Raw genomic sequence first — 21517 nt, 5'->3', positions numbered from 1 at the left:
CCTTTCTTTCTGTAACCTTTCGGGGTTTTTTATTTTATTTTTTTTTTAAATTCAGCAATCATCTGATCTTCCAGAAGGTGCAACTGTGCCAGCTTTGGGATTATCTAATAAAGCTGTTTTTGAAGGTATGGCTATTGAGAAATAATGGGGATGATGTTTCATGTGGAAACCTCCTTTTAAATGATTGTTTTACCTTACATCTTTTTGTTAGGTCTGTCATTGTAAACTTGACTGCAGGTTTAGAATCTAGAAATAAAATTGTGCAAAGTGTTTATTTTTCTGGTAGTACCTAAATATGGTGCTTAAAAATGAAAGAAAATACAAGTGAGAATCTTTCCTCCATTTTTCTGCTTTTAGTTTCTCCCCTGAACATCCCCTAATGTCTTGTGCAAACCCAAAATGCTCTTTTGCTGCTTTCAGTACTGTGTCCCACCCGCCCCATAGGAAGTAACCCCACTCAGTCTGCACAGTGCTCCTGAGAGCCTCTCCTGTTGACTGATCTTGATGAGTTTCACATGGATGCTGGGGCTCACTGCTCTCCTGTGGTGGGTCTGGGAGTAGCCAGGGCAGGATATTATTAGAATTCGCCCATCCGCTGTTGTCCCTCTGTTTTCTCCATACTTTGTTGTACTTGAAGAAACTTGTGAAATACATTTTGGCAAAAACTCTTTCTTGTGCTTTCTCATGAGCCCTTCCGCTGAGAGAGGGAACAAAACTTCCTGCCCCTAGAGTATTGTCACACACAGAATAATTAATTTCCATTGATTTCACGTGGCACACCCAGAAGCAGCACTATGAGTAGAAGCGCTGTCGAATTTTCCTGCATTGTCCACCATTGCCCACCCAATACTGTCAGCACTGATAGCTTAGGTCAAAGTCCCACAGACCTGGCTTCTTGCTTACTCTGCAGAAGAATCTTCCTGGTGAGCGATGATCAAATAGCGGTCTCAAATTAGATAAATGTTGCTAATTTCTTTTTCAAGGGCAGGTAAGACATGATGAATGAGAGTATAGTTTTTTTGTTCTGCTTTTTCTGTACCTGTTTTTTTAAAAACTGCTGTATTTGAAATGTACATTGGGTAAAATGTTAGATTCTGTCTGAGAGCAGCTGATTCCCAACTCTGCACCTTTTTCTTAAATATTACCTTCAAAGTGAAGGGCAGGGTTGCATTTTAACTTAAAATTAATGGGTGTAGTTTCAGTTACTTCTGGTACTTTTGCCTAAAGCTAAGGACCGAGAACCTTGGCAGTTTTGCTGAACTTTGCAAATTGTAGATGGGCTTTTGCAAGTATGACTTTTCATTTAGGAGTCTACATTAAATTTAGGAAATAATTTTTGCCTTAACCACTTTTAGATATAGAAGGAAAGGTTTAATGTTGAGGAAGCACAGGTTCAAATCCTGGTGACTGCTTCTTTCAGATAAATCAAATTCTCTAAGCATCTCTAAAAGAGGCTGAGGGAGAGAGTTCAGTCTCAGAATGGAATTAGTCCAAAGGTTAGATTTTTTTTCTCCTCTTTATTCCCATATGCATCAAAATAAGTGGATTCTAATATTCATATTTTTGTAACTCTGGAAGCGGAGAAACCTAATTTCAATTACTTATATTGTAAAAACAATAGATTTTTTTCAGCTTATGTAATACGTGTTCATATTTTCCCTGCTGTTAAGTATGTTCTCTGTAGCTAATGAAGTCCTTACTTTGAATAGGAGATATGGCTGTTCAACCAGCTGAGGATGAAGAAACATTTAATACCGTTTCGAATCAGTATCCTGAGATTTATTTTCAACCCTTGATCCTTACAGGTATGAGGTTAATTTCTATTGTACGAAATAGAGAATTAGGGTCATTGGTTGTAAACTTGAAAGATTATTTAGCTGATTTTTAGGTTATTTAGTACTGTATTTGAGTATGTTGTTCAAATATCTTTTAGAACCTCCCGCAGAGGATCACTTGCTGCAGAATACCTTGTGGCCTGAAATTCAGAAGTTGTAAGTTTTATTTTTCTTTTTTTGTTTAATTTTCAAAATTTCCAGAAAGCTGTTGCTACATATTAATGTAGTCTGGTCTTGTAATGCTTCCTATTTTGTGACCTGATTTGACTTTGTGTGCAGTGTGTTGCTTGTAAAATAAATAAATTTTAGATATATATAAAAATGAGGAAACCATGGAGAAAATGGCAATCAGGACTCATGTGTCACAAAATTTTATTTGATTAGTTGTTTCTGTACTGCTGAAATATGTATGGTTTTTAGCACAAAGCTATTCTGAAACTGTAATGATCAGACTTTCATTGTCCCTTTGGATGTTTGTATTTTGAAGGTCTGTTTAGGGAATTGATCCCTGCAGTTGTGGGTTTTTTGTTGGTTTTGTTTCGTTTTGTTTTTTCTCTTTTTTCTCCTTGTTCCAAGAGAATAGTAAAGTTTCTGGTCTGTTTTAAGGAACTGTGGCACGTTTTCATGGTCTTATCTGTACTCTGGAATGTGCTGGGCCTCTTTCCATGCTGCAGCCTTTATGTCTGTCTGCTCAGTGCACCTGCTTAAAACCTTGTCTGTACTGAAGGTCTCTCTCCATAAGGAGTTTTCTGCTTTCCACTGCGTGGCACAGACTTGCAGATCAAGTTTGTCTTTCTGGTGTGGAAGTAAAGGCTGAGGCATCAAATAAGAAGCTTTTCCCTGAAGCCTAGCAGAGCTGTAAGATGGAAGCAGCAACCAAAACAGGATGGGTCTAGTGGTAGAAGAAAGTGATGAATGTTGAGTAAGACGGTTACAAACCCAGGCTAGGTATTGAATGCTGACAGAGGGGTTGTAGATTGCAGAGATAATGGGGTTACATGGTCATGATGATAATTGTTTTGAGGTTGCAGGGTTTTAGAATTCTTCAGCTGTGTTTTATTCCTTCTTTTCTGAGATTCACAACAATTTGCAAATGCAAGTTGTCACCTTATTTGTCCTTATCCTCCCTAAGGATCCTGGTAACATTAGGCTACACTTCCACAGTCTTCAAAGTTTTAGTATTAATCTTCAAAGTACAGGACAAAGAAGTTAGTCGTCTTAAGCTCTTATGGGTTTATTTATCTGAATCTCCTGAAAGAGTCATCTTGGGCAGAAACAAGAAGAATGTTGAGCCTTTGCTGATGATTACACCTACCTTTATACATTACTAGTTTTGTGACTTCAGTTGAAGAGGATGGGAAATAAAAAACTTTAGGAAAACAGTTTGCAGGTTGCTTTCATTTGACCAAGTGGGAGGTTTTGTAGGAGCTCATCTTTACCTTCAACTGGGCAGTTAATCTTCCTTATATGCTTTTAAGCTCTTTTACTGTGTTTGTACTCGAAAGTGCATCTGAGAGGGAAGCTGGTGGGTATTAAACCACATCTGCACATTTTTTAATTTCCACCTTTTACATTAAATGCTTCTTCTGTGCTTGCTGTGGCCTCTAATGCACCCACTCACATAAGCAGTTTGATGAGGGATCTTTAAGTAGTGAAAAGGAGCCAAGGCCAAAATTTTTCTTCATTTGCCTTTGGCATTTCTCAAAGTTTAGTGAGACATTAATCTTTGATATTCTGCTACAGGAGTACTACCTATCTGCTTTTATATCCTGCATTCATTAAAATAATTGCATTTTATGATGGTCTTCAGGTGACTTACCTGAGCAATTTTTCCTGGTTTTAGAGCGCTACTAATCATAGGGGTTATTTTATGCAAGGGCAATAGGATGTAAAGCATTCAAAAACCTCATTTTTTTATGTTCAGGATAATCTTGAAAGAAGTAACATGAAATCGCATAATGTAGATTTCAAGTTGCCATAGCAGCAGAAAAGCAGCGTGAGGAACTGACTTGCTAAAAATAGCTTGTTTGTCATTGATGTTTTTGTGTATTCCCAGCTCTAACACCGAATTTTGAAGGATAAGTGTTGGGTTTTGAAAACTGTTTGCTTGAGTAGGTTTTAGTTGGAAGAACTTGCTGAATTTTTGTGTAATGTAATAACTTTAAAATAAAAGTATGATAAATCCTGTGAGAGTATGCTAATCTTTATCCTCTTGGAAAATTACCATAGAGAGTTTATATGCAGCAGGCTGAGATTAAAGCCTGAGTGTTGACATAAATATGTATGTTTATATGTGTGTCCGTGTCATGTAATACACTTGGAAGTCTTGAGAGATCAGTTTTGACACTAGAAAATTACTGTAATCATTTGTCTGGGAACTTTGAAAGTCCAGTCAGTTTACCTGTGCATAAAAAGTGACTATGAATTGCACATTTCCAAGGCCAAAGCGCTTGTGGATGAAAATATGATTTCATTATTTATTCATGCAGTTGCTTCTCTCCATTGTGAACCTTTTTTTTTGGTGCTGTGCTACATAATGATGTGTCTGCATGGATGGGGGCAGGGGACAGTGTCGTGCTGGAGCTTCTATAACTTTCAAGGTTCATACACTCTTCCAAACAGTATCTTGTATTGCCACTAACTTTATTCTGTTTACTGGAGGTAGCACTGGGCTATATAGGCTGTCAGTGTGACCTGTGATAGTCCTGTGCACATGACTTTACAAAAGACACTATTTTAGGTTTTAATTTAAAGATTATTTTTTAATGCTTCTCTTTAGCAAAAACAAGTTGAATGCAGAAGCTCAAAATGCTTCTGTCAAGTTCTCTGCAGTGCAGACTTTTGGGTAAAACCAGAGTAACTGAGAACTTGCCTCACAGTTGTTCCACACGTTACTTTTCCTTCACTGAATTTCAGGAAATTTATGCTTTTTATGGAATAAATACTTTTCAGTTTTAGAAACTTGACTTTCAATGGTTTTCACTACAAAATAGTCTTCAGGAATGTGCTTTAAAAGTAAGTGTTATGATAAAACTCCTGCTGGTGGCAGAGTAAGGGGAAGACACAGAGTAAGACCTTCATCATTATAAGATACAATCAAATTTGCAAATTAACATTTGAATTAAGCGCAGCGACGAGTCCCTCCCTCCCCTGAAGGCCCAGGCACAGTTACTCTTCATGAAAAGCCAATGCACCCCCAATCTTCAGACATGAGTGTGGGAGTCTGTGCATGGGATATGCCCAGTAGTGACTCTTCTGGACTGTGTTCAACAGATACAGACAGTAAGTTGCCATTTAAACAGATGGCTGTTTCAGCTGCAAGTGAAATCCCATGTACATCAATCCTATTGCAACACTGCTGACCAAAGAAGTTATTAAGAGAACTGCCCATCTCTTCAGAATCAAAGGAAACCTCTCTGCACCTGGTCTTTAGCTGATATTTGTCCACGCTTTGTAGATTGCATCTCCAATTTTACTTTACTTCCATTCTGTTATGTGACTGAATTTAATTTGTGTTTGTGTGTGTGGCATTTCTGCTTATTAGTTAAATCCCAGTCCAGATATGTGAGTTTGTATTCCAGCAGAACTCATGCAAAGACTGATTAAAAATGTATTTCTGGAGGAAGCTAGAAGTTTGGGTTTTATTTACAGTGTTGTTTTCCTTTTCTGATATGATTCTTATCCTCTAGTTCAGGAATCTTTCAGTATTTCACAAGACAGGCATCCGCTGGCTGGGTATTTATTTGTGGTATATTCCTTTGGTGATCTTCAAATATGTGGCTTCTGATTTTTATTGGTAATATTAAAATGCCTTTACAAGAAAATAAGAATACATTAAATGCTGCTTTGGTCTGCTTTGTTAATCATTAGTGTAGCTTCTGCAGCGTTGATGCTTTAGGACTATAGAATGGGCTGGAGAGATTGTTCTGTAGTCAGTTCCTAAATGTGAAAGGGTTTATGCAGATGTTTGTATTGAATGCTGAACATTATTATGAATCATTTGGAATGTAATACTGAAACAGTGTTGAGAGGTTCCTGGCAGGTGCCTTTCATTTTTGCCAAGGGATTTAAATTAACATAAAAACCTTGATACATACTGCAAAAATGACTGTGATGTGTTAAATCTCTTTCCACATTTATTTCAGATACGGGCATGGATATGAAATATTTTGTGTCGCTTGCAATAATTCAAACACTGTAATTGCCTCAGCATGTAAGGTAAGAAAAAATTCTAGCACCATCTAGTGAAAAGTGCCACCAGATTTCTAGGGCTGACAGAGCAGGACTCAGAATTCATTTTAGACTGAATTCTGTTCTTTCACTTAAATGTCAAAGATGTTGTATGGATGAGAGTTGCCTTGAAAATGTGAGAGTGAATGCAGATAAGCTATTATTTGTAAATTATGCATGATTCATTTGAAGATATTAGTAAGATAAATTCTAACAAATACAGGTATAAAACATTTTCCTACTTATATATTGTCAGCATTAGTAGAAAGTAGTGAAACAATCTTGAAACTTCCCAGAGGAAAGCTGATACTGACTTGACTGCAAGCCTTAAAGCAAGCCCCCTAACATCTTAGTATTTTGAAATGTGTGACTTTAATACTTGCTTTCACTGATATTTTTTTTTCACTGATATTTTTTCCATCAAAACAGGCTTCCAAAAAAGAACATGCAGCAATTATTTTGTGGAGCACTACTTCTTGGAAGAAACTGCAGAGTTTGTCATTTCACAATCTGACTGTTACTCAGCTGGCATTTTCTCCTAATGACAAATTTTTATTAGCGGTTTCTAGAGACAGGAATTGGTCACTGTGGAGGAAAGAAGACTCATCAGAGTCAGGTAAGATACGTAAAGAGGATATACACATTTGAAAACCTTGCAGTTTGTTCGATATTTTTGGCTGCAAATTATTTAAAAGAGAATTGGTAAAATATTTGAATGGTCATTTTCCTTACAACATTAAGAATTATTGATGTTGTAGGCTTTTGTGGCTTTTAAGAAGTGCAATTAATGGTGGATAGGAAAGTTAGAAAGGGAATTAAAATGTATAAAAGAGTATAATCAGGCCTTAAATATTGTTTGATTGATGGGTGTAATGAAGTCTGCTGTTTGCCCTCCTGCCTTCTGCTTGTGATTGTATGTTTCAGATTTACTGAAATCAAGCATACATGCTAGAGTGTAATGCCTGAACATCAAACTGGTATTCTGTCAAGGAAAACCTTATTTCGGTGATTTGTGCAGGCTGGGCTGGAAGGTTCATTGCTACACTCGTGTCCTGCATAGAGCTGCCTTGTCCCCGTAAGCTGGGCATGACACTGAGACTCTTGACAGGATTAATCTCTGTCTTTGGTGTGGTTTTCTGATAATCCTACACAATTGATTGATTTGACTAGAACTGGCTCTGTCTGGAAAAAGAGCTAATAGTAAAGATTCAGTTGACTTTCTCATTAAGACTTTGAGCCTTGCAAAATGATGAGGAGATTGCTATTGAACACTTTAATGGATTCCTAGAACAAATGCTTGTGCTGAAAACGTTTATCATTGCACTGTTGATTTAATAGCACATAAACACTACTGGGCTCTGTAGAGTTTTCCTAGAGACTTGGCAACGAGTTTTGGCCCCTTCAGACAGTGTCTGATTGTATCCTGGCTTGAGATTTCTGTTCTATTCAGATTTCTATTCTAAAGCCTGGCATACTGTCTGCAGTAGTTACACCATGTTTCAGGATAAGGAGTATGAATTCTCATAGGAAACAGAGGAAACCTTATTTTAATCTGTTCCTCAGTAACTTTTCTGTCTACAAAGAACATCATTATCAGTGTAAAGCAAAACTGCTGGTATTGGTATCCCAAGAAGTGGTTATTCAAAGTCTGTATTCCAAAATGACAGCCTCTTCTACTTAGGAAAAGCATCTGATCTGCTGATCAGATTTATTGCCTGATTATATGCAGATTGAAATGGCAGCCTGTATCTTTGGGAACAGATTAATCTTTATGATATGATTTGAGCTCTTGGGGCTTTATAAGTAAATAGGGACTGTATTGAAATTATTGGGGATACCTGTGTACATGGTATACTAAAACTTTTGAAGTCAGTGTTCTTATTAAAAGCTTGTATAGAAGGATGTGAAGGTCTTATGCTTTGACTTAAATTGTTCTGAAACAGATATGTGTGTAAAAAATCAAACTGTTGCTACTGTTTTAGTCCTATAAGGGCTGACTGATATCATCTTGAACAAGTGCTAATTATCACTGTAGTAAGTGTTGGAAAAAAAATACTTATGTGGTGCTAAGAGTTCCCAGTTGCTTTAAAGATGAGTGGAATAATGTCCGAGTATTCCTGCAGTTCTTACGTAGAGTAAGAGTAAGAAAGAGTAACAATTACTTTTAATATGTAGGGTAATTAAAGCAAGGGTTTTCCTCTATATGTTTTATTCCAGGACCAGTTTTCAGTTGCTATGCATACACAGACAAAAATACAGCTGTTCACAGTCGAATCATTTGGTCTTGTGATTGGACACCAGACAGCAAGTATTTTATTACTGGCAGTCGGGACAAAAAGGTAATTAATATAAAAGGAATTTTAAAATCCCAGAATTTATTAACATACATTTTAGATTAGCAAGTGCTGTGTTCTAACCAGCCCATGTTCTGTAAATGCACAAAAAGTTTATTGTGTGTATTGCCACAGAAATCAGTGAGACTTTCATATGCTAAATAAAGTGAATATGTATGTACAACTGTGGTCTGCCAGTTGGACTACCTCCCTTCTTTTTTCATACAGTAAGACAAGCATATGTTACATAACTCTTATGGGTCTCTAAGTTTTTCTTTAACTTTCATAACAGAATCAGTTTTCGTTGTCAGTCTCCTAATGAAATCAGACAGACTGTCTAAAAAGTTAAATCTTTGTAGAAAGATGGTTTTTACTATTTTGAGGGTCATCCACTTTCTTCTGTGCCCTGGGAGTATTTTAACTGAGACACTCCTTATGTTTTTGTAAATGCATTTAAAAAAAGATTGGAGTGAAAATTCCTAGATTGTACTCTTTCTTACAGGTCATTATCTGGGGCCAGTGTGATTTATCTGTGACTACTGAAGAGAATATGATGGATTCCATCAAGCCTTGTTCAACAGTCCTGGATGCTGGGGATTCTGTTACTGCTGTTAGCATCAGCCGTGTGCTTACTCCTGATGGAAGGTATTGCTGCTTTTCTGTAATGCCATTTTGTGTTTAATTTGAAATTAGTATTTTTTTCCCCTTTAATCAGTTTTCTGTGGCTAAACAGCTCCTAAAATCTCCCTGTCAAATATTTTGACTATTCTTTGAACTGAGTAAACTCTACATTTTTCTTTCCTAGCCCCATTTTCAGGGGTATGGTGACTTCTCCCAACAGTGTAACAAGGGGGGGGGGGAAAAGGAGGGGAGGAGGGCATTAGCACACCTGAAACACATTAATTCTTCTAACAATATTGACTGGTCTGATGCTGTAATAAGCTCCTTATTTTTTCCTAAGCAAATATATTTTGAAATTTTCTGCTTTGCTATTTTTTTTTTATGAAGAAGCTTTGAATGAAATTGTAATATTTTTTTCCTGAAAAAGTAGACGTTGATTCAAAGGACAGGGTGCAACACCGTGTTTGCTAGCTCTGTCTAGCTTGCATTAGAGCCACCTTCACTGAGCTGCCTATTGTAATCTCTTTAGAGCTAATGCAGTTGTTCTCTTGATAGATATATTGTTGCAGTAGGTGTAGAGAATGGGAAGATTATCTTGTACACATGGAAGCAGGGCGGGCAAGAACCAACACTAGCTGATTGGACCACATGTGTTGAGATGGGTAACAGGTATGTCCTCTGAAGTCAATTAGGAGCAAGGAAGTATTCTTGAGACTAATAGTGCTGAAGTTCTGTTGTTTTAGTATAAAATGATATGAAACTGGTTTATTTCTGTATCAAAAATTGTTATTCTTTTAGGAAAAAGTTGTTCCCTGAAAGTCTCAAGATGTCTTTAAGCAAAACCTGGAAATAAGAATATTGTTTATTTAGATTTATTACAGGAAACAATGAAAACCAAGGGGAGGGAGGGTTGAGCCCCAAAATACTTCATGGTATGTAAATGCTTTGAGAGGTATTACCCCTTGTTGTCCTCACTGGAAGAAAAAAAAAAACAAAACCAAAAACTGGATTACATTTAGCCATAAAATAAATGTGATAGAAAACCCTGAAGCGGGGTGGGGGGGACAAAGAATCACTGTCTGTGTTCCTCAGCAATACATTTTTCAGTGGATAAGAGCAAGTTTTCAAGAGCAGCTTCTAGCAAAAATGAAAGGAATGACAAGCTATATGTGGTGCTGCTGCGATGACAGCTAGAGAAACTCTCTGTAGAGAGACATTGAATATTTCACTTGGAGCACTCTCTTAGGTTCTCCCTTCACATACTGGCATTGGTAGTACCAGAAATGAAAGTTGATGGTGTCTTTGGCTTGTGTGTGCTGGAAGTGAATTGGAAAGAAACACCAGATAACAGGAAATTGTAGGCTAAAAGCCAGGAATCTGTCATATCTCAGTAAATGAGATGCTAGACCTGCAGCTTAATGTGGTAAAACTTGAAATCAATAGCTGTTTAAATTATTGATGAGTGAAAGAATAAAATGTCATTAGTGTTAATGGCCCTGCTTATTTTAAAAACTTAATACCTGCTGGTTGTCACAAGTCAGTTTTTCCTCAGTTGGTAGTGTTAAAAGAAGAGTACTAATTATATAAATGTTGATGTTTACACTCACATGCCCAACTGTGTTCGACATTTTGCAGTTATGTATGGATTTCTTTTTGTTGCAGCCAAAGTCACGCTCTTGCTGTGAAACGTTTATGTTGGAGACATCATGCAGGCAGAGCTGGACATAACGATCAGAACAACAGCGAGTGGTTGCAGCTTGCAAGTTGTGGAGCTGATCACTGTGTTAAGATATTCAATGTCAACAGATTTGATCTTTAGCAAGGACAGCAGACCTGTCTGTGCAAAACAGATTCACAACACTTTATTTCAGTTTTTAGCCATTTTGATTGTTGAATTTTCTGTTTTCTGCTGTGGAATGTGAAACATCTGACATGTAAATTATTAAAGCAACTTTTGTGGTAGTTTTAAATGTCAAATATTTTTCTAATTCTGCAGTTCCTGGAATATGAAGTATTTTCTATGTTTTGATTGGTGAATATCCTGGAACCCTAAGGTATGGGATGTCGGGTAGGACATGAGAGAAGAATAGTGAGACGGCGTTGTTCACTGTGGCTCCAAGGGTAGATGGGAAGCTTGCCAATATTTAGGTTCTTCTGTGCTTGGGATTGTGAGTGGAGTACTGAATTGTTTTGAACTCCATATTCCTATTAAAAGCAACTCAGTTGACCTGCCAGTGCTGACACTGTGTGTTTAAGTATGTGCAGTTAACTGGAGACCAGAGTTAAGTATACAGCTTTCTCTGATTGCCTGCTGAATGTGTATTACAGCCCTGATCCAAATCTTAGACCACCTTACTTTAGAAGCAGTAGTTTGTGTCTTCATGTTTGTACACGTCTGCTTGTTTTTCCTGTCTATATTCCTCTTTCTTCTGCTGTGCAGAGTGCTGGGCTCAGGCTTGTTGATCATGTGAGGCTTCTGGTGTCTCCCCTGTGTACCTGTGAGCCCTCTCTGAGCAGAGTGCTATAGAAGAGTGCTACCTCTTACTCTGCTTTAGGGCTGTCCTCTACAGTTTGAGCTGGAAAAGCTTACCAATGCCAGTAGGCAGGAGCTGAAGGGTGGCAGCCATTCCTTATACTGCCTTTGGACTCTTCCTGACTTTTGAGTGCTCCTTATCTGTTCTGGTGAGAAGTTGAACCAGGTAACTTATTTGTCTGATTGTCTTGTAATTTAAATGGAATGATAATAGACCTCAGCAGGTCTGTCTCCAATTCCAAAATCTAATTTGAAATCAGTTAAACTTCAGGAGTGAAATTATTTTTGTTCCAGAACCAATTGCTACCCAAACTGGTAGTGCAGAAATAATTGGTATTGCGCTTAACTTCTTACTGTGTTACATCTTTAGCTTCTTGAAGAATACAGTTCTTTCAGAATGGGCCACATTCTTTTTAGAATAATTATAGTTTATGTTTTAAAGGTTTTTATATTTTAGCTTTTTATTTTCAATTCTATTATTCAGCATTAAAAAAAAAAAAAAATCAGTCTTTAAAATTTGTTAGGGTAATAAAACCCCAATAAAGGTACTTTGCTACATTTTACTTGTGCTTTCCTTATGTGTGCTTTAAGCATTTGAGTAGTGTATTTTACTTGCCCAGGAATCTTTAAACAAACACAGACTTTATCCTAGCAAAAGCAAGACGTAACTTGTCACTCATGAAGCTTCAAAAAGTGTAACTTTATTCTTTATTACTTGTCGCAATTGTAATTTGGGACCTTGCCTACAATTTGATGATAGCAGTGGATAATACTTCCCAGTACTTGTTCATCCTGCCGTGCAGCCACTTGCCTATAGGCAAAAGGCATTAAGTGTTCAAGACCAGACTGTATGAAGTTTTGAGCAACCTGGTCTAGTGGAAGGTGTCCTTACTCATGGCAGGGGGGTTGGAAGTAGGTGATCTTTAAGGTCCCTTCCAATCCGTACCACTCTATGTTTCTATGAAAAGCAAAACATCATATTGTCCCTTTCTTTCATTTTGTGAAATGCTGTCATTAAAGAAGCATCAGCTATTACATGATTTAGCAATCCATTCCATTACCCCTGGGATTTTTGTGACTCAATCGCGCTGAAGATTATACCTCATTGTTCCAACTTGAAATACATCAGATTAGTCTGGTGATCTCCCAAGTCTAAATGTTTGTAATAGACACTTTATTTTCAATTAAGTTAAAGGTTGTCAAGAGAGAACTTGATACATGATTAATTCTTTTTTATGTACAATGTTGTGTTTGTTCACATATTGTTTTACTCTGCATTTAGTGGGTGTGACTCTTACATACACTTTTATCTTGTCAGTAAATCCACTAAAGTCTTTTCAAACCAGCATTTAAATTGGCATCGGGGTAACAAGTCAGGTACCGCTTTCATTATCTCAGCTAGTATCAGAAAATTACTTGAGTCAATGAAAGTGTGATACCAAGGAAAAATCAGCAGTCATTTCGGGGATAGCATTGGCTGCCTCGTGAAGAACAGAGCTCTTTAAACAGCAAAAGAGAGTCCCTAGAAAACTTGTTTTCTCTTTTGTTTGGTTTCTTTGATTTAAAAAATGGAGCAAAGCAACCGTTTGCCAGACATTTACTATATTCATCCCACTTCATTATTCTTGTTTTATTAGTTTGATAAATACTGCTGGAATCAAGTCCCTTCTTGATATATTTCCTTTTTGAGTTTGTTTCGGTTTTTGTTTTTTTTTACCTCCAAAACTATCTTAATTAAGTTTTGATTTGAAAGATTCTGCTGTTGGTTTTGTCCACTGACTGGCTATCACTTTTATTTTCTTCCATGTGCTTTTCTTTTGTATATACTTAACTCAGAGAAGCTCTATTTAATTCATTAAAAATAGTGCATGCATTCATATACTATTTCATATATTAAAAAAACCCAATCAATCAACTAAACCAAATTATGGCTTCAGTCATATTGACCTGACTCGCCTGCCTGTAGTCCTGTTTACCTACCAAGATGTCTAAGTACTATATGTATCCATTTTTACTTCTATGTTTTCTTCTGTGCTTCCTTGGAGCTCTATCATTGCTGTTCCCCTCTTGTGAAGTGCCATGCCTCTTTCCATTCCTCCCCATCCTTTTTTTTTTTCCCCCCTTAAAATGACACTATTTTTCATAGCCTCCCTTAAGTGAAAATTCTAATTGCACTCAGATGTATTTTGGAAGATGGAATTAGCCCCTATACTTTGCAGGTTGCTTGTATCAGCCTCTTTATAGCAGGTAGTTCAATGTCATACAATAAAAACAAAGTTGAGGGAAGTGTAATCTTACTTATTTCTTCCCATTTATCTTCAAGACTGCCCAATAAGCCCTGCCATCTCCAATCTTAGGAAGCTCCAACATTTCATGACACAGCCTATGATATTGCATTTGTTTTCCCTTAACGATGTGACACAAGATCATGTCCAATGGTCGGGGTAAAAAACTTGCTGTCTGGCGTTATGATGGTCCTGTCTTTGCACAGCCTTTTCCTGCCAGCCCTAAGGTGAGGCGTAAGGACAGTATTCAAGTGATGAAAGCCCAGAGGCAAATGGTACATGTCAAAACGCAGCCATCTATAGCAGCCTAATCTCTGCATCAATTTTCTAACTCTAGTAGTATTACATATTTCTGAGTTTCTGTCTTCGTTTCTCTCATGGTTGAGTTGGATGAGGGCACTGTGTTTATTTTAAACGTCTGTGATCTAGCAGGATACAAAGCGGAGCAGCAGCCCCTCTAGCCTGAGGCTCTCCTTAGTCCTATTTACAATTGGATGTCCAGTTTTTTTAACAAACTTTGCATCCAAAATGCACAGAACAGGGTCTGTGCAGGTTTACAGAGCTAAGCTGCTTAGTGCCTCTGCAGCCTCAAGTGCTGCTCTCTGAAGTACCATGGGCTGATTAACATATGCGCTCGCGCACCTTACCACTAAATAATTGTGTACATTTAATTAAATGTTGCCATAAGCACTGACGCAGATGAGGCCTTGTTTCCCACACATTTGGGCTCTTTGCAGATGGTGAGTTTTCATTAGTTTTCCTGTGAACAGTTACTTTTTACAGCTGTTGTGTGGATTTTCATCTCCACACATCTCTTTCATCTTATAGAAACCTTCCAGTACCTGAAGGGGCCTACAAGAAAGCTGGGGAGGGACTTTTTACAAAGGCAGGTAGAGACAGAACAAGGGGTAATGGCTTCAAACTGGGAGAGGGGAGGTTTAGATTAGATATTAGGAAGAAATTCTTTACTGTGAGGGTGGTGAGACACTGGGACAGGTTGCCCAAGGAAGTTGTGGATGCCCCCTCCCTGGAGGTGTTCAAGGCCAGGTTGGATGAGGCTTTGAGCAACCTGGTCCAGTGGAAGGTGTCCCTGTTCATGGCAGGGGGATTGGAAGTAGAAGATCTTTAAGGGCCCTTCCAACCCAAACCATTCTATGATTCTATGATCTGCAGCGTGTGAGCTCAAGGTGCAGCTTCTTGTCTAGACACTGATGGCGTTTTTTTCTTCTATCTCAAGCCCATAAAGTCTGTGTGTTTTTACCTTTGAACACTCTAGCTTTCAGACAGACCTGAGTTTAAATCATCCAGTTGATTAACTTATAAGGATGTGCAGCCATGAATGGAAAGTGAGAAGCAGGATGGGTGTTCTGTTAGACCAGGGTAAAAATGTAAACCCAACTTAAAAAGATGTAACTAAAACTCTGACAAAATGCCAATGCTCTCCTCATATTTTGCTCTTATGCAATTAATGCTTTGATTGTCTCTTTTTATGTTCTTTACCAATAGATGTAAGGCTTGCATGGGACCAAGAGGAAAAAAATCCCATAGAACATGTATCTTTAAAACCAGTTTATTGTTTTGTCCATATGGTTGCTATTGGAAAATATCACAATAGTGGTATCAGCTTTTATCCCAAAATCTCAGTTTCAGGAAGCAAATTGCTTCCTACACTGCAGTTGGTGGGTAAGTTTCCAAATTATTATTATTTTTTTTATTTTCAAATATGAGCTGTTGCATCTTCTTGCATCAACTATAGGCATAAATGTATTTCAAAAGCCTGTAATCATCAGTCTGAATCTCAGTGGCATCTGCTTTCAAATACTATGCACTATAGTGTTTATTCCCACTCAAATTTTCATTGTAAAGTTATATTGCTGCTTTATCTCCCCTACCCGATTCAAAGGCAATGTAAATAAGCTGTTTGCAATTAGCCTCTCCAAGGTGTGCCATTAAAGACCACTTGGAAAACACACCAATAGGAAGGAGAATGTAATGTTCTGCAGGGGGAAATCTCAGTTCTGGCATCTTTACGTGGACAAAAAAAGAAGTCCATTTATCACAGAGTGAAGATGTTTAAAGCCTTCTTTAAGCTTAGAAATTAAAGAGCTAGTATATAGGAAAGGCAAAAGGATAACATAATTTGTAGTTTCTCTGAGACTTTTTCCTTTGTTTTAGTGAACATGCACAAGCCCTTATGCATCTTCTGCTACTGAAAGTGAAGCTTTAGAATTCTTTAAAGATCAAAATTTAAAAAGCTCAAGACTAGTCAAGTAAATAACTGGAAATTAAAATTATTTTTTACTGATTATAAAACACTGAACACTAGAAGAAAGTATAATAACTGTAGTCCTTTAGACTAGTCTGAAATAATGCTTTAAGAAATGAGCTGTTGGCAGTGTACGTAGCACTCTGAAATTCTCTGCTCATTGTACAGTGCCATTGAGAATGGTATTGAAAAAAATGATGGAATAAACAGAAGTTTTGCAAGAAAAATTCTAATACCTTTTGATATATTTGAGGGAAAGCCATCCCATCAATATTTTGGATGCACACTATAAAAAGTTACTGGCTTTATGCATGTTCGGAGGAGACTTTATGGCTGCGGATATGAACAAGCTGTTGTATACAGTCAGGCTTAAAGGAGTAGGATTATCTTGTCCTACAGTAGAGGCATCTCTGAAAAAGAAAGCAAGAAATGGCCTGTGTCTTATAAATATATATAAATGGCCTGTTGTTTATAAACTGAGATCTATAAATGAAATAACATGTTTGTTGAGATTATCCAAAGCCATGTTAAATCTGCCAGTCCAAAATGTAGGCATCCTCAAGTCTGTGTTGGACCAAAAAGGTGTGCTAACACTGACTTTAGTGGCTAGGATGCTGTGGAGTGCTCTGGGACCTGGAGGACAAAATGAGCTGCTTGTGTAAACTGGGAAGATGAGAGATGTTGACATTCAACCCTAGGAACACCTGCCTGGGCTCCACGTGGCAGGCTCTCTAAACACTGCTGCTAGCAGCGAGCTATCCATTGTGCCTGTTTTTCAGTTGTGGGGGGGAGTATATTCTTCTGCTGTCATCTGTTTTGTAAGCTGGGACTCCAGAAGTAACTAGAAGCTGGTGAAAATTTCAAGGAAGTCAATTATTGAGCTCTTAGCTATTGAAAACATCACTTTGGCAACTCTGAGTAATCTCTGTTTTCCCAAATATTTGACGGGAAGAAATGAGAATGCTCTGAGGCTCACTGCCGATTGCAGCTATTGCGGAGATGAGGGAAGAGGAGGAAACAGCTGTGTCCTCATTTAGACTCAAATCTCACTTTAAAGAAGAAGTGGCTGTTGCAAATAAGAAAACTTTAAAATAACTGAAATGGGCAGCAAAAATATTGCTTGCTCTGTTTTAAGGAGCATCTGGAGCTGTACAAAGGATGAGACAAAAATCTCTGACAGTACAAAAATCAGAATTTGCCTTCAGTGCAGTAGGAAGCTGTTGGAGGTGGGAGTTGTCAAGCACAGTTTAGCAATGCTCTACTACTGCTATTTTACTAGCGGTACTTTATCAGGATCTACAGCTGTAATTTTGAGGGACAGGGCAGCATGTTTACCTCACGACTTTCCCAGCCCTTGACCCTTCAACCATTGCCACTTTGCCCCGTGTACCAGCACATCCTTGTTATGGTTCTGGGACCTTCCTTCAGGCACTCCTCTTCCCCAGCCAGGGGCTGTCTTCATGCCCATGTCAACCACCAGATCCCCCTTACCGTGCTTCTGCCTTTTCTAGTAGAAAGCCTGGAGGGCTGTGGGCTCCCTTTGCCACTCCCTCATACTCACACTTGAGCACAGCTCCTGCTCTTACCTTGCCTGACTAGCTCTGGTGACTGTATTCAAATAGCTTGTGTTCAATGGAATTTTCAAACTTTGCTAGCATCATCATTTAATTTTCTACAGTACCTCATCAATGCTGTAATGCAGAGATAAAACTAAAAAGTCTCTCTCAGTCTTTCTGGAAGGGATTTAGCCTAGATCACATGACGAAGCCTGATGCTGTACCATCATAGCAGGGCTAGCTCCAGTACTCTGAGGTAGCTGTACCAACAAAGCATGATCTGGACTTTTAAGTCCACTGAGAGCTGCTCCACGTGTTTGCATGATTCAGCCAATATTACTGCTGTACAGATGAGAGGAGAGGAGGTGTTGTGCCTGAGGTAATTGCCATGTTACAGTAGTGTCACCCTTATATAGACTCCAAATAATCCCAACTGAATAACAAGGGATGCAACAACCAGAATTTTTACAGCAGGGGAGCTATTTCCCCTTGAATCAAGAGCTTGTGTAGACAAGGATACCTGATCTTGTGGTTTTTTTCTAAACCTTTTCTTTCCTTACTCACCCACTCTTCTAAGACGGCGTTTTGCCTTCTTAGTCTCTTCTCCATTCTTGCAGGCCCCTAAAATCCTCATATAATCAATCATTATTTTCTCAACATCCTCTTCTCTCTTCCTATTGTTCTTGTAAGATAATCCTATGCTTTTGAATACGTGATCCTAAGAGAGTTTATACATATCAAGTATAACATTCTCTTGATATTTTATCTTCTGCCTTCTGTGTCTCTGTGTCTGATTCCTCCTTTGCTGGGTTTTGGGTTTTTTTGGTATTTGCACAGGCTGTCTAGTCTCATTACCTCCTTTTTTCCTCACAGCAAATTACTGGGGTATGTGTGAGCAGCACACCCTCCCTCCCTTGCTAAAGCTTAAATTGTCTACCTGCCACTGGGGGGAATTTTTCTCCTCTACAAAAATGAATTGACTGCAGTCTCCCCAAGTGAAGCTCTCCTAGTCCTTTTCAAGATAAAGCAATCGTTGTTTGCCTTTCTGTTTCATAATCTTGGAGAGTCTCCATCCTAAGAGTTTTCATATAAAGATGTACCTCTCAAAGAGTGTATTTGTACTCCGCAGACACTCTTTTCTGAGCTTAGGAGCTTTCTGCTGTTTAAGCTCTTTGCTTTAACATGGCAGGCAGTCCTATATGCGGCAGTTGCCTATCTATTCTCTGGATGCTACCAGTCTTCACCACTGTCTGCAGAGAGCACTGGGCTGTGCCACACGTTTCTCTTTCTCTGCAGAAGGGGTTCAGCCGGGGTGACTGAAGAAGCTGCTCTGTAGGGAAGCACCTGAGATGCCTGTAGGTTGCTCTGAGTAGGTCTTCAGGGTGGGACTGTCTGACCTACACAGGCGCTACAGGTGCGATGTAGAAACCTACCGCGGGTGCTTTGGGCAAACCTCTGCTTCTTTGGTGTGTTCATACAGTCTCTCTGTATTACAAACATTGCTGTGTCTTCAGTAACAGCTGTAGTTCGCTAAACCCATTGGGATTAGTTGAGGTTGGAGCTGTCTACAGCTGGTGAGTATTGATTCAGGCTGGTAGACTGCCCCTATAGGTTTACCTACATGAAATGTAGTCTGGTAAAGCCAATAAAAAGGTGTAAATGCTGGTTTTGGTTAGCTACTACCAGGCAAAGGGCAGCTTCAACTTTTCCTACCCATCAAAAAGAATTTTGGTATGTTTTATAATGTAAATTTATTACTGTAGCTCAAAACAGGAATTATGTCTGGGATGTGAAATTCTGCAGTTCTCATTAATTGCTGAAACTGAGTGCATTTCAGTAGGTTAGTACTGAAAATTGTTAGCACAGAGTTCTTTTAACTGAAATAAAACCACACTGTGGTTCACAGAGCAATAGGGTCATAGGATTATTAACATTGGAAGGGAGCTCAGGAAGGCTCTAGTCCAAACTTTTGCTCCAGGCAGGGTTGTCTGTGAGATCAGACCAGGCTGCTCAGAGCTTCATCCAGTCTGGTCTTGAAAATCTGGAAGGATAGATACTGGGCAGCCTCTCTGAGCAACCTGTTTCACTGCTGACTGTCTTCATGGTGAAAAAGTTTCTTCTTAAATCAGCTCTGCACCTCTCTTGTTTCAGCTTATGCCCTCTCTTTCATCTTCCTGCAACTCACCACTGTGAAGAGCTGGGCTCCATCTTCTTTATAGCCTCCTCCTAGTATCAGAAGGCTGCTACTAGGTGCCTCCAAAGCCCTCTCTGAAGGCTGAACCAGCCCCCACCCTTTGCCTTTGCGAGGGCACAGGGCAACTGCTCCAGCTCCCTTCAGTTTAACAACATCTTTCCTGTACTGGGGATCCCAAAACTGACCAGTACACACAGTCTCATTACAATAGTCCAGTCTATTGTTAAGTCTTCCTGCTCTATTAAGTGCAAGTCTATAATGCTTTCTTCTTTAAACTAGATTTATAATGTCCCTTTTCTACAATATTCTTTTACATTCACTTGACTGTGTGGTGGCAATGCAAGCCTGAGACCGAGGGCTGCAGATTTTAACACCTTCTCTGTACCCACTGCATAATGTACTCTGACATCACTGCGAGACGTGAACTTTGACATCACTCTGACCATGTGGCTACGCTGCTTCTGGGAGCAAAAGAGCTCCCTTCATACTAATTAAATGTCTTTGCATCATCTTTCCACCACTGGTGAGGTGGAAAGGGCAGAAGAAAGAGATGATGGTTTGGTTCTGGCTGGAAGCTCCAGCCCAAGTGGGTGTCCAGAGCCCATAGCAGAGCTGCAATCCATATTAACCATTTCCCTGTGACCTGGGGTGGCCAGTGCAGCCATTTATTTAGATAATTAAGAGCTGACTACACTACACACAGGAATTATCATATTGATGGTAAATCACCCCTACAAATCCTATATTGAAAAAGTACTTATCTTCTATTTGAGAGGAAAAGAAATGGATGCTATTTGAAATATCTAAATTGTGTTTTTTTAACTGAAAAATTGGTGCATTTATTGCTTGCATATGCCTAGGACCACCAGGTGGCAATATAAGAAAAAGGATAAGTTCATGTCTCTGGCACCTGCCATACATACCCAAAACATCAAAATCAATTACAAATATATTCAAAGACAGCTATTTGGTCTCCTCTGAGTTGCTTAAATGCAGTGTTTCAGTAATAAGCATTTCTCATCATGAAATGCTGATTTGGAAAGCATTCTTTCTTCTGTTTTGGTCCTGCAGTTGGGAAACTCTCTATACAACTTCAGAAAATGATGAGTGCCTCCTAATCACATGGGTTCTTATTGTCTATTATATACATTCTCGCTCACTCCAACATCTCCATCTGAAGCAGATATTAAAAAATTGTGCATTTCTTACTTCACCTTGTTGAAGTGTAAAATGGGATTTATATTTTCTGCCTCTGTTTTCCTGCCTCATTACAGGATTAGTTGTTTTTCACTATCTCCTTGTCATTCCCATTCCTGATTTTGTAGACCTCTGGCATATTTCCCACCCATGGATTTTTTTTCCAGTCTGTACAGTCCTGCTGTAGTTAAGTGTGCCTTTAATGGCAGCTGTACTGTTCCTTTCATCAAACTTACTACCTCTTACTACTTACTACCTCCCCTTCTGGGGAATCGTGTTGGGATGAGCAAAGCTGTAGCAAAATCATCAGATACTTTTGTCTTTTCAAACTAAGATAAAAACTTGTACCACTGTACATAGTCTTTTATAACGAGCTAAAAGCTACCTCTTCTGCAGCACTACAATATTTCTATCAATAAAGAAATATTTCTTAGTCTTTTTCACAGAATCACAGAATGTTAGGGATT

The 21517-nt window shown here is 38.6% G+C and overlaps 1 protein-coding gene across 1 annotated transcript in view; it reads left to right on the top strand.

Moving 5' to 3' along the window:
• ELP2 (elongator acetyltransferase complex subunit 2) overlaps positions 1 to 10996 on the top strand; it is a gene marked incomplete at its 5' end in the record, with an annotated part of 35117 nt that extends 24121 nt beyond the window's left edge. The window contains 9 exons of the mRNA XM_029085213.1: positions 56 to 125; positions 1710 to 1805; positions 1934 to 1991; positions 5981 to 6053; positions 6495 to 6681; positions 8283 to 8404; positions 8901 to 9043; positions 9575 to 9688; positions 10682 to 10996. Of these exons, the coding sequence (XP_028941046.1) occupies positions 56 to 125; positions 1710 to 1805; positions 1934 to 1991; positions 5981 to 6053; positions 6495 to 6681; positions 8283 to 8404; positions 8901 to 9043; positions 9575 to 9688; positions 10682 to 10838 (1020 nt within the window). The remainder of the gene's footprint in view (positions 1 to 55; positions 126 to 1709; positions 1806 to 1933; positions 1992 to 5980; positions 6054 to 6494; positions 6682 to 8282; positions 8405 to 8900; positions 9044 to 9574; positions 9689 to 10681) is intronic.
• Positions 10997 to 21517: the final 10521 nt, after the last annotated feature.

Source organism: Antrostomus carolinensis, unplaced genomic scaffold (genome assembly GCF_000700745.2).
Source record: "Antrostomus carolinensis isolate BGI_N321 unplaced genomic scaffold, ASM70074v2 scaffold25125, whole genome shotgun sequence".
Taxonomy (NCBI): Eukaryota; Metazoa; Chordata; class Aves; order Caprimulgiformes; family Caprimulgidae; genus Antrostomus; species Antrostomus carolinensis.
The sequence above is the reverse complement of the archived record's forward strand: the minus strand, read 5'-3'. Positions and strand labels throughout refer to the sequence as shown.